Raw genomic sequence first — 18,587 nt, 5'->3', positions numbered from 1 at the left:
TGTATTTCCACTTTGCATATATATATATAAAATGGAAAACAGAATGATCAGTTAACTTCTTCATAGTTGCAAAGCCAGTGAGTTGTAGTACCAGGATTTGTGGGTCTTTGGGCAGTGGCTCTTCCTAACTTGGCTTTTAAAGAGCCAAAAAAGATCCGGCTCAATTCCTGGCTCTTTAGTATTGGTTAATAAATAACAGTCCTTGTTCTTTCTCCAGGAACCAGTCTGAATCCAGATGGTCTCCTTACATAAAGGATAATGACGGCATGCTAGAACTCTCACTCGACAAATACTGTCTCTCCCTACCTACTTTCGCTGACATCTCAGCCAAACCCAAGGCAAGCTCTCAAAAAAAGGCGCAGAGGCTACCATTCTAAAGTTTCGGAGCCCCTAAGAGAGCAAGAATGCAAACAGACTTTGCAAATAGACAAAGCATAGTATTGCTTTAGATCGAAAATGTCTGTTTGCTCATCCTGACTCCGATTCCCTGAGCCTAGAGGAACAAACACAACCTTTCCCCCTGGAAATCCCAAGGGGTCAGGTTCAGTCTGGTAAACAACACTGTTCTGGCACCTTGCAGAACTGGCAGCAGCAGGGGCTGAGACGGTCAGCAACAAATTCGAAGGAAGGAGGCTGAAATGCACCTGCACACCTGCCTAGTGACCTCAAAAAGTCAGGTTGACAACTCCAGAGAGCGAGTGGAGGAGGCGGGGAGCAATTCCCGCCTCCAGAGTGAGCAGAGTGAACCTGACACCTCTTCCATCTTTCCCCTCCTTCCGGGGATGCTGAGCCCCCGCGGGAAACGCAGAAAAGGACCATCGCCACTTTAAGTGACTCAGGAAGTGAAAGGAGGCCGCCTGATTGGGGGGAGGAGGGGAGGCAAAGTGGAACCGGGGCGGCGCGGAGCCCCGCGGCTCCGCGATCTCGTCGGGGGCAGCGGGAGGCCGAGCGGGCGGCGCGGCGCTGGGAGGCCGCGCCGGAAGTGCCCCAACCTCGGGAGGAAGCGCACCGGCCGCCGAGCTGCCGAGCCGGCGGGAAGGCCCTTCGCTCCTCCGCCGGACGCGGGCTGCCAGGAGCAGGCAGCAGCGGCCCCGAGGCTGCGGGACACGGCGCGGCCAGTCCCCGGGACGGGCCTGGGCTGGGGTGGAGGCCGCGAGGAGGCCACTCTGAGGCTAGACGGCGAGATCGGTAGCCCCGAGACCCGGGCCGCGGCAGAGCCTCCACATGGCCTCCGGAGGGGGTGCGGCCTTCGAGGAGCTGCCGCACGACGGCACGTGTGATGAGTGCGAGCCGGACGAGGCTCCGGGGGCCGAGGAAGTGTGCCGAGAATGCGGCTTCTGCTACTGCCGCCACCACGCGGAGGCGCACGGGCAGAAGTTCCCCAGACACCACCTGGCCGAGTACGTTCACTGCGCTGTCCAGGCCTGGACCCCGGGAGCCCGCGGGGATGGGGCCGCGGAGGAAGCAGTCGAGGCCCGGGTGGAGAATGAGAAAGCCCTAGAAAGCGAGGCGGGGGAAGGGAGCGAGTCCGAGGAAGACAGTGAGCCCGAAGAAGAGAGCGAGACAGAGGAAGAGAGCGAGGATGAGAGCGAGGAAGACAGTGAGGAAGAAATGGAGGACGAGCAAGAGAGCGAAGCCGAGGACAACCAGGAAGAAGGAGAATCCGAGGCCGAGGGAGAAACGGAGGCGGAAAGCGAATTTGACCCCGAAATAGAAATGGAAGCAGAGAGAGTGGCCAAGAGGAAGTGTCCGGACCATGGGCTTGATTTGAGTACCTATTGCCAGGAAGACAAGCAGCTCATCTGTGTGCTCTGCCCAGTCATTGGGGCTCACCATGGCCACCATCTGTCCACCCTCGATGAAGCCTTCGAGGAACTAAGAGTAAGTATTGGTCATTCGGAGCATAGGCCCAGAGGTCAGGACACGTGGGTTTCAACTCAGGTGGCCTTCCTGTGGCCACATTCACATTCACCATGTCCCTAAAAAGCTGGCCTGTTCAACTTGTTGGGAACGGGGCTTAATGGCCCCTTTTTGATTGAACTCGAGAATCAGATGAAAGTTCTGGACTCTGACCTGAGAAAAATTAATGTACACGCAAAGTCTAGGGTACAGTGTCTGGAAAATGACAAGCCTCTGGTCTTTGGATGCCATTCCTTGGGATTTTGACTCCATTTAAGCCAGTTCCCACAGCATCGCCATTGTTGAGACGAGTGCCTTGACTTAAAGTTCTTGATAAGGCAGTCATTTTGCCTACTTGAAAACGTGGCAAACCATAGTTTAGCCAGAGAACTGAAGCATGTGGTTCCTCTGTAGTGAAGAGACTCCCTAAGGTTAGGTTTTGATGATAACTTCATGTGTATTCCTGAGGTCCATTTTAGTTCTTCATCTTTGGTACTTGTTAGGAAAAAAGAATGAGTGGGTGGAGGCAAAATTTGGCTGGGAGTGGGGGTTCCCCAGTCCTTTATCTTTTGCAGGAGGGCAGGGCCTTCATTTATCTTGAATCGTGCTGGTCCCCTGGAACAGTGTATGGAAATATAAATATTAATAAATATTTGTTGAATGAATGAATTTGAAGATGATTTGCCTTTTATTTATACTGTGTATGCTTACAAATCAGTGAGAGAGACATCTGGAGTTAACCAGGCAGGAAAGTGAGTGATCAGTTCATTAAGTGATTAATTCATTAGCTTATTGTCATTGTGACATCTTTTGTTTCTCTAAGCAACCTTGCAATTGCTGCCACTGGGATGGGAAATAACTTTGATAACGAAATCTGCTATATTAGGGTTTTTCCTCTTTTTTAAAATTGTAAAATGCACACTCAAAGTGTATAAAAACGTGCACAGTCTAACAACTGTAAAGCAAATACTGACGTAAATTCCACCTAGATGAAGAAATAGATTATTAGTAGCACTGTTGAAGCCTAATGCCCTTTTTATAATTTTCCAGTTATAGCCATCTCCCTTTCCCTTAGGTAGCCATTATCCTGACTTTTGTGGTGGTAATTTCCTTGCTCATCTTTATAGTTTTACCACATTTATGCATTTCTAAACTTATTTGAACTTGACACAGTTGATATTGCTATTGTACTGTTATCATGCATTCTTTTGGAATTTGCTTCATTTTTTCAACATTGTGTTTGTGAGATTCATCCAGTGGGTGACTGTTCATATTCACTGTTGTGTAGAATTCCATTTTATAAATGCCACAAGTTACCTGTTCTGTTAAGGAGGAAAATCTGATTTCCGAATTCTGGAGATTCTGTTTATTGTAAATAGTGTTGGTGTGAGCATTCTTGTATATATCTCCTGCTGGACATCTACATACATTTAAATGGAATATCAGCCTTTCACTATGCATATCTTCAGTAATATTCGATGTTGCCAACTGTTTTCCAAAGTTGTACCAATTTGCATTCCCATGAAGGGTGTAAGAGAGTTCCTTTTTCTCAGTATCTTCACCAATACTTGTTATTACAGAATTTTTAACTTTTGTCGGTCATATGGATGGGTCATGGTTTCTTCTTGTGGTTTAAAGTTTAAAGCTACTTTGAATGTCATTTGTGTTTTTTCTTTTTTTTGCAAACTACTCATTCAGGTCTTTTGCTCATTTTTCATTTGGGTTATCTTTTTCTCATTAATTTACAGGAATTGGTACATACACCCACCCACCCCCCCCCCCCCCCACACACACACACACACACATACATATATATAACTAACTTCTTTGTTTTATGGATTACAAAAATCTTCTACCCTCTTTTTCTTTTCATTTTTTAAAAAATTGTGCCTTGAGCAGCGAAGTTCTTCATTATAAGTTAATAAACTTTATCATTAACTTCCTTTATCATTAGTTCTTTTTGTGTCTTGTTCCACTTAGTATTGATTCTTTGGGCAGTGGAGGTGGGGGCTCAACCTCACTTTTCACCCAGTACAGATAGCCAGTTGCTCTAGCAGCATTTATTGAAAAGCCTTTCCTTTCTGTACTGATCCGCTGTGCCACCAGTCATCTATCAAATGCCCGCCCATATGTGTGCAGTGTGTTTCTTGGCACTTCTGTTTTATACCATTGATCTGTCAGTATATTCCTGCATGAGCAACATGTTTTCTTAGTTACCATAAGTTAGTAACATGTCTTAATATCTGGTAGAGCAAGTCTGTCCACTTGGTTCTTCTCAAAGAGTGTCTTAACCGGTCTTGGCCTTTTACATTTCTTAGAATCATATCACGAAGTTATATATTAAAAATAAAAGGAGTCTGCAAGACGTTTTTTTATATTGTATTGAAATTATAAACCAATACAAGGAGAATTAATGTCACTACAAAATGTAGTCATCTGATCCATTTTTTAAAGTCCTTTACATTGCCTCACAATAAAGTTTTATAATTTTTTTTTCTTGGAGATCTTATACATTACTGGGAAGTTTATTCATGAGTACTTAACAGTTTTATAGTATTGTAAAAAAGGTTTTTAATTTTTTCCCTAATTGTATATAGGAATATGATTAACTTTTATATACTGATTTTCATTTAAACTTACTATTTTAATAATAAATCTGTAAATTTATTCTATACACATGATCATATTATTTTCAAGAGGGACAGTTTTTGTTTCTTTTCAGTCCTTATGCTTGTTTTTTTTCCCTCCTTGCCCTGATGCTGTGGATAGGCCTGCCAATATAATGTTGAATAAAACTGATGGTAGGTATTTTTGCCTTGTTCTTAATTGAGGGATAATTCATAACATTTCACAAGTGTGGTGTAACTTTTTTCCCACAGATACATTGCATGAGATTAAGAAAATTCCATTCTAGTCCAAGTTTAAGGGTTTTTCTTAGTACTGAATGGATATTGAATTTTATCAAATGCTTTTTCTGCATCTGTTGCATGTTATGTGATTTTACTCTTCTGCTGTGCTGATGTGATGAATTGCATTAATTGATATGCTTAATAATTTGGAAATCAGTATTATGTTCATATGTCTCAAAAACCTCTTTTTCACCTTTGGTAACTGCTTTTATTAGTTTTTTCACTCATTGTTCAAGTGTTTGTTTCTTTTTGCAAATACAGGTGTGTACATATATATAGTCTTATTTTCATCCATTATTATTATTATTATATTTTTCAATTAAAACAGTCTGCTGTTTCTGGGGTAAATTCAATTTGATGAAGTATCCTTATGTTTTGAATTTAACATTAATAATTTATGTAGGAGTTTTCATTTATATTTATGAGAGAAATTGGCTTGTAAATTTCCTTTCTTGTAATGTCCTCTTGAGATTTTGCTATCAAGGTTATGTTGGCTTCATAGTATGAGTCAGGATGTATTGCTTCTCATATATTTTCTTCCTGTTTTAATGCTCTGGAAGTGTTTGTATAAGATTGGAATATTTCTTCCTAGAATGATTGATAAAACTGACCAGGGAAGCCATTTGCATCTGAAATGAGAGAGAGAAAGAATTTATTTTGTTATTCTTTTATGGTATTTTTGACTATGGATTCAATTTATTTGATGGTTATATGCCTGTCTAGGTTGTCTATTTTCCTTTGAGTCAATTTTGATAAGTTAGATTTTCCTAGAAGTTGGTCCATTTTGTTTAAATTTTCAAATATGCTAGCATAGATTTATGAATCATATCCTCTTGCTATCTTTTTTCAAACTGTTGCTATCCTCTTTATTCCTTTAAGAACAATAAGCATGTTGATTTATAATCTGTCACTGATATTTCCAGTAGGTGAAGACTTTGTACATCTCTCTCTGCTAACTATTGTTTTTGGTGGTGATTAGCAGGTTTCATTATTTCCTTCTGTGCTTGTTATATTTGAGTAACTTTCCATTACCATTAAAAAATTATTTGGGGGGGGATTTCCCAAGCCTTGGCATGAAGCTGGATTCTTCAAAAGAGGATTTGAGTTTGCTTCTGCTAAGACCTAAGTGTGCAACTTGTTTAGGACCCCTTTGTTGTTTTCCTCCTGTCACTCAGTTCTGTCCGACTCTGTGATCCCGTGGACTGCAGTATGCAAGGCTTCACTGCAGTCACTATCTGCAGTGATTTTGGTGCCCTAGAAAATAAAACCTATCACTGTTTCCCCATCTATCTGTCATGAAGTGATGGGACCAGATGCCATGATCTTCATTTTTTGAATGTTGAGTTTTAAACCAGTTTTTCACACTCCTCTTTTGCCTTCATCAAGAGGCTCTTTAGTTCCTCTTCACTTTCTGCCATAAGGGTGGTTTCTCTTGCATATCTGAGGTTATTGATATTTCTCCCGGCAATCTTGATTCCAACTTATGCTTCATCCAGCTTGGCATTTTGCATGATGTACTTTGCATGTAATTTAAATAAGCAGGGTGACAATATACAGCCTTGACGTACTCCTTTCCCAATTTGGAACCAATCCATTGTTCCATTTCTGGTTCTAACTGTTGCTTTTTGACCTGTATACAGGTTTTGCAGGAGGCAGGTCAGGTGGTTTGTTATTCCCATCTCTTTCAGAATTTTCCACAGTTTGTTGTGATCCACATAGTCAAAGGCTTTAGCATAGTCAATGAAACAGAAGTAGATGTTTTTCTGAAACTTTCTTGCTTTTTCTATGATCCAACGGCTGTTGGCAATTTGATCTCTGGTTCCTATGCCTTTTCTGAAACCAGCTTGAACTCTGAAAGTTCTCAGTTCATGTACTCTTGAAGTGGCAGCCCCCTCCCCCCAACATCACTTTCTGCCTATAATCAAATGCACATCCCAGTTTCTTGTGATCAGTAAATGTACTCAGATCAATAGAGCTGTTTCTTATATTCTGCTTGTGTTAACAGTGGAACAGTACTACTAAACCTTATTAGAATTTTTTCATCAGTTTTTTCTCTGATGACTTCAGTGCCAGGGTCCTCTGGCCATATTATAGTTTTTTTGTTTTTGATCATGATACTTTTGAGGAGTGCCAGTCAGGTATTTGGTAGACTGTCCCTCAGTTTGGATTTCTCTGATGTTTTTTTCATGGTGAAACTTGAATTGTGGGTTCTGGAGCAATAGAAATTCTCTTTAATGTTTTGCTTTCTTTCACTTAGTAGTATGTCTTGGAAATCACTCCATAGACCTTCCTATTTATTTATTTACTTACCTATTTCAGCTGAAAATACTCTAATAAGTGTCAGTCATTAATTATTTTTAGCTTTTTAGAAAAATCTTTTTTAATTGGCAGATAATCACTTTACAATATTGTGGTGGTTTCTGCCATACGTCAACATGAATCAGCCATAGGTATACATATGTCCCTTCCCTTTTAAACCTCCTGGTATCTATAAAGATGGTATGATGGTTCTATACGCAGGGCAGGAAAGGAGACACAGACATTAAATTCTTAACTTATGGTATTGTTTTTCAACTCTAGAGCACCTATTTGGCTCTTTTTTTAAAAGGTCCATTTCTCTCTATCTTTTGGGGTCTGATTCTTGATTATATGCCATATTTTCATGATTTTTCATCTCTCATGATTTTTCATTCAAAGTTAGACACTCTGTTTAAAAGAACTCTAGAGACTGGAGTCATATTTTAACCCCTCACAAAGGGCATACCATTTGCTCCGTAAGGCAGCTAGGATGAGGGGCTGATCATTTCTACCCAGTAAAAATTTGAACTTGGTCAGAGCTGGATTGCAGCATTAATTAGTTTCATTTCATGACTGGTTTCATGTATTTTGAAAACAGTGTACATTTTACCTATTGACAGGAGAGTAGGTCTCTTAAAATATTAAAAGTGTTTTGGCATGATAATGGCTAGAGAAGAGAATCTTTTTTATGCTGCATTTATTCTTTCACCAAATATTTACTGAGCGTCAGCCAAGGGCGAGTGCTTTCTAAGCGCTGGAAATATAGCAAGATGGAAAAAGTCTGCTTCTGCTGGAGTATACATTGTATTGGAAGGAAGTAGAACAAATGGGCACATGAGCATGTAGTCAGTGATATAAAGAAAAAATGAAACAGCACTGTGGGTTTAGAGAGGGACAGAAGTGTCCTAGTTCTGCCACTGGCTTTTAGACCCTGGACAAGTTACTCAACAGTTGGCTGTGTTTTTATGTCTCTAAAAGGGGTATAAAGTTAAGAAATAGTGTTTTGTGAGAGTAAAATAATCTAGTTTGTGATAAAACTTTAACCGTGCTTAACACATTGTAAGTGCTCTTTAAATGTTAGCTGTTGTCTTTGTTATTATTATAGGAGGAGTCTTGCTAAATGTATGAGTTTAGAGTTAAGAGGAATTTAAACAAATATGTTTTGAGATCTCAATGCCAGGCTAGACCGTGAGTGGCTCATGTTGGCAGTAGAAGATCAAATTGTTGCTAAGGGCTAGAGTAAAGCAAACTTAAGAGTAGGCAGGCCAGAATGGTCAAAAAACCAGGGTAATGGTAGAGCAAGAGGGGATCTAGGCAGAGGCAACCTGAAGGCTATGCCAGAAGGACTAAGGCAAACACCTTGAAAGGATAAGTTTAACTCTTAATCTCTGGAATGACTTTTGAAGCCTTGCCTTTCCTGCTGTGCTGTATTTCCAGTTTGGCTCCAGCGGATTTGGTCTCCAAAGGATTCTGTGGGTCCAAACTTGTATTGAGCCTGTACTCCAGCTTTATCATAGAAATATAGTTACACAGCCCTTATTATGACCTCTCATCTGGCTCAGAACCTCTCATCTCAGATATGCACGTTTCTCTTACTGTGACCACAGTTTCTAATTCTGAAAATAGGTCATGGAGTCTAACAAAGGAGCTTGATCTGGTTCATGGATATTTTCATATGAAAATTATGTTGCCATGGGAATTTGCATTCATAGCTATAGTTAATGAATTGTTTTGGTTGAACAATGTAAGTGCAATTACATATATTCAGAACTCTAGACCAGCAGGTTAAAAAATTATTTTGAACATAACTTACAGTAGGGGAAATATAGTTTACATTGTGATCTAGTTTACATACACATACACATTTAACTAACACAAATGGAACACTGTTAACCTTACTGCATATGATATATTCTGCTCTGTTTCTCTTCTTTCCTGTCAAAAAAATTCTGGATTCTCCCAATAAATTGATTTCATTGCACACTAGTGGGTCAAGTTCTATGGTTTGAAATGCACTTGTCTAGTTCATTCTAAGATCACCCAAAGGAAAGGTGGAGTCATAAATGCCAAAGGGGGAAGTGATTGACAGAATCCAGCGAGTACCTATAAGCATCTGTGGGGTTTTTAACGTTGCTTTGCTATGGACAGATCCAAAGGTTTTGAAGCCACTCCCTTTGTCCTTGGACTTGTCTTTAAGATGGATGGATATTAGGAGGGAAGAATGTTTGGTTAAGTGGCAGTGGGAACAACTGCAGGGGGTAGCCCGGGTGGGGACACTGGTAGCAGGTGGTTGGGAGGATTCGGGCACACGCACAGAACAGCTGTGACTGGCTGGGCTGGAGGTGGGGGCATGCCGCTGCTGTGTCTCCTGATGGCCAGTAGCTGTTCCTGTGTAGTCAGCTCCTAAGAAGCAGCTCTGGGAGGGAGGCGAAAGGTTGAATTTCTGCTGTGATGTCCCTATTTATAGTTCTATTCCTGACTGAATGGATTTGGGGTATCTTCTAATAAAACCATAAAACATTGGCTATACAGTCCTTCACTCAGTGTCATTTATTTGTATGTGTGTGCTCAAGGTGTGTCCGACTCTTTGCAACCCCATGCACTGTAGCCTGCCAGGCTCCTCTGTCCATGGCATATCCAGGCAAGAATACTGGAGTGGGTTGCCATTTCCTCCTCCAGGGATCTTCCTGACCCAGGGGATCGAACCAACGTTTCTTGCATCTTCTGCATTGGCAGGTGGATTCTTTACCACTGCACCACCTGGGAAGCCCCATTTATTTGTATAGAATAAGACCCAAGAAGACAAAAGCTAAGACTAAGGTGAAAGAGGATTCAGCACTCACGGTGGGTGGAACTTCATTAGAGAGAGCCTAGAGAGCTTCTGTAGGGTTAAGTGCAGGGGAAAAGCCATCACATTTTGTTAAGGGTATGACTCTTCCCCCAATCTTTATTATTAAAATGATACTTATAATCTAGGAATTAAGAAAAAAGGTAGAGGTGACCTTGGGGTACTGGAAGGACAGCAAAAAGGCCATTCTGGAATGAAAGAGGAGTAGGAAGTAGGTTGACAGGACAGTGTGTTCCTTACCTTGTTGCCGCACTCTGGAACCACCTGTGGAGTGGGGTTCTCTAGAAAGTACCTATGACTGGCCTCACCCCAGCCTAAAATCAGAATCTTCGGGAATGGTCAGGTATTTTGTAGAATGTCTTTCTCTTGAGATTTGCCACCTCTTCATCTCATGGTTAGATTGGAGTTACTGGTTTGTAGAAGGAAGACCGTGGAATTATGGGTACATACTGTCAAGGGGACTCTTGTGAGAAAAGGTCCAGACTTCCCTCGCATTCTCTCCCAGGAAGGGCCCTCTTTTTCTCTGCCCCAACCTTTCAATCAGAATAGAATGGATTAATAGACATACTGTGCTATCAGATGATTACTTTTCAGGGTAAGTTTGCTGATGTAGTAGGTGTGTAATTCTTAAGCCACTCTGGGGATAAAGGACTATGTGCCTGTGGTATCACCTTTTCTTGACATAGCCCACAAACGGACGTTGCCCTGTCTATCCACTGATAACATCCACCTTTTCTCTTCCCATGCATCTTACCCACAATTGAGAAGCTAGAGATCTGTTGGTGTCGGTGTGTCTTCTGCTTGAAGTTACAGTTCAGTCTGGGATAACTGGCTCAGCTTCACGCTCTTGTTCTGTTGTGTGTTTTAATATCCAGAGCCAGAGGCTAAACCCGTCATGTGGCAGGAAGGAACACAGATGCTCATGACCTCTCGGAAGGGGAGGCAGCACAAAGAAGGGGTGAAACAAATACTCTAGTCCAGATATGTGGGGTAGAGATGAGAATCTTGATGTGTGTGTGTGTCTGTGACTATGCTAGGGATCAAGCCAATGGGTGTGTGTGTGACTATGCTAGGGATCAAGCCAACATGATATCAGGATTAAAAAAATCAATATTGATGCCCTTTACAGATCTCAGAAATTAATCAAGAATGAAAAAAATAAAACCAAGCAACAGCTTCCAGTTACACTGTGTTAAATCCATAATTTATGGCAAATAACCATATGGGCAGTGACTCTAATGTGCATTGTGTTATGCTAAATTGTTCCTGTTGAACATGTATTTATAAATTAAACTCAGGTCAGATGTATTTAGCTAGTTTTTGATCAGATAGAGTAATCTGCTTTTAACTGCAATAGAATATTAGAGAAAATATATCCAGACTATAACATATAGTTAGCTTAATTGTCAAAACCTGGTGTTTTTAAGCTGGTTTTATTTGTGTGAGTTTTGGAGCACTTAGGGTGAGCCATGTGACAGATACTGAGAAAAAGAAAGGTTCCTGACATCGGAAAGCTCATACTCTCTTTCACATGCCTATTTGTGTGTAAATATTAGAAAAGAGGTACAAATTGGATGTCACAGGGGCAGAGGAGCCCGACAGACCACAGTCCATGTCGCAAAAATCGGACACAACCGAAACAACTTAGCATGCACTCATGGGGGCTCAGAGGAAAGAGAAGTTAATTTCAGCTGGAGACGTAATCAGCAACACTTTCTTAGAGAAAGCGGTATTTGAGGTGGGTATTTGATGGGTGCGCTTTTACTGGGTAGATACCACTCAAGTGCTGGGCAGTTGACCTCTGTGTTCCCATAGCAACAGGCTGTGCACAGTATATTATATCAGTATTATTTCTTCCCAACATGCCTGTGTCCTGTGTTATCAATTCTTCTAGGGTTAGGACTGTATGTCATCTTTCTGTCCTTCCACCTAGCACAGTGCCTGCTGGAGAGTAGATGTACATGATATGTTCTGTAAATGTATGATATGAAGTATAATCTCTAATAATCACAGGGCATCAAAGAAAGAGACTATTGCATAGGGATTTGCCACATCAATGTTTACATTAAGTTCAACCTCATCTAAAATGGTAAAGTAATGTGGAAAACTCCAAAATAATGGCAGCTCAAACAAGACGGATGTTTTCTCACTTGTATATAAGGAAGTAGGCTGTCTGAAGCTGGTATGGAGGAATCATGAAGTTACTAGGCATCTAGGCTGTTTCTACCTCTAGGGTTTAGTCCTTGTCATGGACCAAGATGACTACTGGAGGTCCAGCCAATACATCTGAATTCCAGGATGGCAGGCACAGGAACAAAAGAGAACCCTTTATTTTAAGAGAACCTTCCAGAAGGTGCACACATTGCTGTTTATATTTCAGTGGTCAGAGTTCAGCCCCATGGCATTATCTAGTTGCAAGAGAGGGTGCTAGGAAACAGTCTTTTTTTTCAGGCCAAGGTGTGTCCAGCTAAAACTGGAGTGTCTTACTAAGGAGAAATGGCAGGATGAATATGAAGGACCAAGCTGTCTTGCCTTAATTGGCATTACCCTCCATGGGTTTAAATCCTGGCTCAAAAAAAAAAAAAAAAAAAAAAAAAAAAAAAAATCCTGGCTCAGCTACTTGTTACCTGTGTCATGCTGGAGAATTCATCCTCTCTCTCTCAATCTTGGTTTCATCATTTGTAACATGGCCATAATAATTACTTCTCCTTTTAGGGCTATAGTGAAAACCAAATAATACACGGAAAGATCTTAGCACAGTGCCTGGAATATTATAATCCCTCAGCCATTAGTGACTCTTCCTACACCTACGGAGCCACTATTCTGAGCTCAATTCCAGACCAGTGAGTCTGACAGAAGTAGAAGTTCGGACACCAAGTTTCTTTGGGTGGAAACTGGTCAGCCCCCTCTCCTTCTGCCTGCTCTATTCTGGTGGGTAGAAAGGCTGGTGAAAAACCTGTCTTCAGAGAAGAGGCTCCTGTATATTTCAGTGTCCTGCTGGGGCCTTATGCACTAGCTAACCAAAACACAGCTGGTATGTCTAATTTTAGGTTCACAAGTCTTGCTGGTTGTCCTCTTTAAATTCTGTTTTACATTCTGAACTGTGGGAAATTTTTATAGAAGCAGAGAGGAGGCAGGGGCAATACACCGTTTTCTTTCTGCTTAGAAAATAGCCTCCGTTTTCTTTCCAGTAGGAAATGGGGATAAGTCGGGGAAAGCCATTATAGGCACCCCCATTGTCCTCCCCTCCATCCTTTGGGTCTGTGTGAACGCTGGTGGTGAATGATAGACTCTGACTTCATGTGTGTGAGGAATGGAAGTCATATATAACCTTTTATATTTTAACCTTTAGATTTCACTCTGTTGCCTGTGTGGAGAAGGGACTGTAGGGTAGGTGAGGGGAGCAGTATTGCTTCTTGGACCTCAAACAAGCAGGAAGTAGTAGAGATGGTAAAGTGAAGTCGCTCAGTCATGTCCGACTCTTTGCGACCCCATGGACTGTAGCCTACCAAGCTCCTCTGTCCATGGGGTTTTCCAGGCAATAGTACTGGAGTGGATTGTCATTTCCTTCTCCGGAGGATCTTCCCGACCCAGGGATCGAACCCAGGTCTCCCGCATTGTAGACAGACGCTTTACCGCCTGAGCCACCAGGGAAGACTAAAGGAGTAATTGAACTTGGCCTAGGTTTTAGAGTTGGGTCTGAAAAGACTTGGTGATAGGTTTTCTCAGACCCAAAACATGATTTTGGGTCTGAGCAACTGTGGAAAGGTGGTTACCTAACATAGGAATGGATTTGGAGTTGGAAAATCAAGTCATGTGAAGAACTTGGAAGAGAATTTTCGGACATGGTGTGGTGATACTAAATTCGGTTTAATTTAATTTTGTCAGGACTTTGCTTTACGGTTGGATTCCTTAGGAGGACTCCTTATACCGTCTATCTCTCAATCCTTTTGCATTGTTTCTCCCCAAAAAAACTTTTTGTGGGAATGATAGAAAGTTAGATTGATTTTTTTTTCTTCTTTTTGAAAGCATGGTACCAATGCAAGGCCACTGGGACAGAAAAGGAAAAAAAAACAACAACAAACAGGCAGCCAATATTCTTTTGCAACCCAGCACCTTCTGATTGTTTGTAAGACAGAATTTAGTATTTAGGAGCCAGTTTAAGATACTAAGTGACCTTTACATTTCTAGTGACGCACGACTTTTCTTTTGGTCCCCAGGTGGTAATAGGCTTTAGACTAGACTGACTCCTCTGAAAGTATAGAGACTGGTTGTCAAGAAACACTTCCTGTTCTGATGCCCCCTTTACCTGCCATATTCCACCTTTTTTCTACCTCTTGCCCATTTCTCAAAGCATGTTTACATTAGAATGAACTATATTACTTCCGTGTTTTGGATGGACATGTATTTAGGAGGTATTCTGAATCCCGTTGAGGAAAGACATGCCACCTTTCTTGGTGTTCAAATACAAAAACCCTTAGAGGTAAAAAACTCTCTGAGTTGCTGCTAAGGGTGGCAACTTCAGATGTCTACAGGGAACAGCAAGGTAATATAAATGAGAAGCCATCCAGGGTAACTGCGACGTACTGAAGGGAGCTTGCCTCGCCTGACGTGGGTAGTTGCTACTCAGCTTCCACCAGTTGCTGCTGTGTGGAAAGGGAACCCAGTACAGTCAGACCTTTCAGATTTTCAGAAGCTAGCAATCTTTATGATGTCATATCTCCTTGTTTTTAAGTGTTGGCGATTAATTTTAAATTGCTAGCATGCTAGTGTGGGACAACACTCTAAAAACAAAACAAAAGTTGTGTCAGCTGTGACCTGTGAATTTGTAGGTTCTGATTTGGCCCCTTTTCCTCATTTACAAGTTGAGAAACAGAAACTCTGAGATATAGAATGACTTTTCCAAGCTCACATAGCAGTTAGTAGGAATGAAGCCTGATTCTCCCTTCTCTTTATGCAGTGCCCTTTACACTAGGAAAATTAAACTTTGGGGGATCTTTGAGGAATGCGCCAGTCCCTTTTCATAGACTAGTACATGTACTTTCCAAATCTTGTGTATAGTTTGGGGATTTCAAACTCCCTGAAATCAATATATGAATCCTAGGTAGAGAATCTTCTCTGATACCTTTGGTTCATGTTTGCTGCAAAGGGAACAGTGCTCTGGTATTTATATGTAGGCAAATTCAAGGAGAGAGACACTCGAAGCAGAAACTCTGGGTTGGTCTTCCCTTCCTCCCCCCTACTCCTTTTTGTGTGTTGAATCCTAATTAGACAATAGGAAAACATTTAAGTAAGTCTAAGACTCTTCCTACCAGTATTACCATTACCAGTTGCCCCAAGTCATTGCTTTTCTAATCTTTTACATACATATGTAACCCATAGAATAGTTTTATATTTCTTTAAATAAATGATATAGTATGCCTTGTTTGGCAAGTTTTTTTAAAATTCAGCATTGTGCATTGCCATGTATATACCGGTCTACTTCATTCTTTTTATTTGCCATATCAGACCTCATTTTTAATTCCATAGTTTATTTAGCCACCCACAATTGATGAATGCTTAGGATATTTCCAGGTTTTTACTATTAAAAACAGTGCTGCAATAATTATTTTTGGGCATACCTCCTTGACACATGTTAGTGTTTCTCAAGGGAAGAAGGTGAAAAATGAACTCCCTTGGCATGTGATTTCAAAGTAGCTTGGTTATATCAGCAACATATGAAAATTCCCTACCTCCCCAAAGTCTCTCATCGCTTGGTGTTATCAAATCAAAACTTTTTTTTGATTTGGATAAGTATGATGGATAAGAAATGATATCATAATTACAAGTAAGTTTGAGCATCGTTTAACATCTTTTCATATGTGTATTAGCCATTTCGCATTTCTGTTATGTTCATATCCTGTGTTGGGATTTCTTTTGTGCTTATTTGGCTTTTTCTTATTTATAGGAATCCCTTATGTATTTTTCCATGTGTTCCTGATACCAGCCTCTTCTCTTGTATATGTGACAAGTCTTTGTCATTTGGATCTTTTTGATCCTGATTTTGCTGCTGACCAGCTCTGTAATTTGAGGGGTGGGTGTCACAACAGAGCGCTTGTCTTGTTTTAATCTACACTCTTCTTGCGGGAGGAGAGAGGTTCATAAACAAGGATAGGCTCACATGTGGGAAGGAGGTGAGGAAGAGCAGCATCAGGAGACACTTCATCACCACTCACGGTGCTTGCCCCAAGGACTGACATAGTAGAATCTGGCCATTTATGGATCCACGTGTGTCCAAAGTTAGAATTCTTCTGACTTCTCAGTTAGAACACAAGTTTCAGAGGTACCTCTTCCATTCCACCACAGTAGGGAAGTATGTAAGTATGACCTATTCCAGTTAGCTTTTGACTGATGGGTGCCCTCAGCAAACTATTAAAATACAATACCACGCGATGCTTTGGAGACACTCATACTCAAATACCACCTTAGGCATAGACAACCTGTGCCCCTGCCCTGTGCCTTAGAGGGCCCTTCTTTTGCCCATGCCTCCCTTCTAGTGGAGAAGTAAATGGCAACCCACTCCAGTATTCTTGCCTGGAGAATCTCATGGACAGAGGAGCCTGGCGGACCACAGTCCATGGGGTTGCAAGAGTCGGACACAACTTAGCGACTACACCACCACCACCACCCTCCCCTTGCCCTCCTGCCCTTCTAGACCACTCTCCTAAGTATCCAGAATCCAAGAATTACCTAATGAAATGTCCTGACCCTGCTTTCAGGGCCTGCAGAGGCTTTTTTCTGAGCCCATCCTCCAAAAGATGAATCAAACCAATAGACCCCACCCCTGATAAGTGCATTCTTACGTTCCAGGAGTGGCCCAGGGTGACTGTTTGAAAGAGATGTTCCCAGAACTTGGGTGTACTAGCCAGAGCATCTGTGTACAAGGCTTGTTGAGGTGCAGGACTGGACCGGGGTGTGTGAAAAAAGAAAGGCAGTGGCTTTGGGGCCAGGGTAGTCCATTTTAACTCTTGCCTCAGCCCTGCAGCTGTCAGAGGAGAGTCTCCCAACTGCTTATTTGGGAGGGAGGGTAGTTTTTTTTTTGTTTTTTTTTTTTAAAGCCATTAGGGACTTTTTTTTTTTTTTTTTTTTCACCACTCATTTAGAGGCTGGCTCCATATAGACCCCAGTTATCTTTGAGAATATTCTCAAAGAGAGCGGGGTGGGGAGTGGTCTGGGTGAATTTCGTGAAGGAAGGGTCTCTGCCTCTCCTCTATCACTTGCCTGGCAGGCAGTGCTGCTATTGCTTTGTGAAAAGGAAGAAGGATTCCGCTGACCCACTGGATTTTTATGAAAGAAGTCTAAGGGTTCCCTTATCTCCCCTCACAAGGCACATCTGCCGGCAAACAGGCTGTCTGCTTCTTAGGGATTCCTTCGTCATCCTGCTTCTCTTCTGAGTGTTTTGAGACACAGCTTAGTGCATTCCTTTCTGTTCTCTAAGCTGTGGGGGGAGGCAGGACGGTGAGGAAGTCATAATACATCAGCGCTCTTGCTGAGAGCTTAAAATGGGTGCTGGCAGCTGGGATGTGGGGGAATAGAGCTTTCCAGGGACAAGTGACCTGCTTGTTCGGCCAATGAGAAGCAGGTTAGAGGAATGATATCACCAGACAGGCGTTATTGTCTGATCATCTCATAAAAGCGGGATTGTGTCTGGCAATTTAACCCTTCTTTAGGTACTTTGGGTCTCACACACTTCTTGGTATGTGACCTCCAGAGTCCTTTTCCCACCTGTCTGCTGTGAGACCAGAGATTAAAGATTTAAATTGGTGATGAAATTTGGGAAGTGATGTCATCATCTTGAAAATATGAACTAAAGCTTAGAACCACAGTTAGGGTGGGAATGTCAGCTGCGTCTGGAGAGCACATCTAAAGCAGATATCCATCTTAGGTTACATCAGACTTTTACTGTAGACTTGGGAGAGAATGGAGGGTAGAGGGGGGAAAGGATTTAGGCTTTAGTCTATTTTAATCTATATGATGGAGACTTACTAAGTATGCCCTGTTTTGGAGAAATTGGAATTTTCCTCCCAAACTGGGAAAATATCACTGAGTCTGAGGCCAATTTTGAAGAACAGATATTTGTCATGTTTGATTATATTATACTTATTTATTGTTCCTTGCCCATAAAAATGACTTGATTTTCTCATACCTCCTTTCCATCACTGGTGAAATGAGGGTAAAGATCCTGTCCTATCCCCAAGGAGTTGAGATAAGAAAACAAACTAATTCATGTGACTTTCCATCCCATGCTATACACATGTATTATTATTAAGGCATTTGTATCTTAAGATTGCATATTCATTCATTCATTCATTTGTTCAGCATACTTTTTAAAATGCCTTGATGCTGGACGCAGATACAGAGAAAAGATGGAGTTATTACCTTTAAGGAGTTTTAAATATTGTGAGGGAGACAGACAATAATAATAAACACACCTCATACATCCATTGTCTTTACCACATGCCAGGCCCTGTTCCAAGTACCTTGATGTATGTGAGCTTGCTTTATCTTACTACAGCCCTCTGAAATGGGTACTGTTACTAGCTTCATATTAGAGAGAAAGCAGCTGAGGCTCTGAGAGGCTATGTGATTTGCCT

The 18,587-nt window shown here is 41.6% G+C and overlaps 1 protein-coding gene across 2 annotated transcripts in view; it reads left to right on the top strand.

The window, feature by feature from the left end:
• TRIM44 (tripartite motif containing 44) overlaps positions 899–18,587 on the top strand; it is a 112,431-nt gene continuing 94,742 nt past the window's right edge. For both annotated transcript variants that reach the window (XM_018059237.1, XM_005690119.3), the window contains exon 1: positions 899–1,881. In XM_018059237.1, the coding sequence (XP_017914726.1) occupies positions 1,225–1,881 (657 nt within the window). In that variant the 5' untranslated portion in view covers positions 899–1,224. The remainder of the gene's footprint in view (positions 1,882–18,587) is intronic.

This window comes from Capra hircus, chromosome 15 (genome assembly GCF_001704415.2).
Source record: "Capra hircus breed San Clemente chromosome 15, ASM170441v1, whole genome shotgun sequence".
Classification (NCBI taxonomy): Eukaryota; Metazoa; Chordata; class Mammalia; order Artiodactyla; family Bovidae; genus Capra; species Capra hircus.
This window is presented reverse-complemented; position numbering and strand designations above follow the sequence as displayed.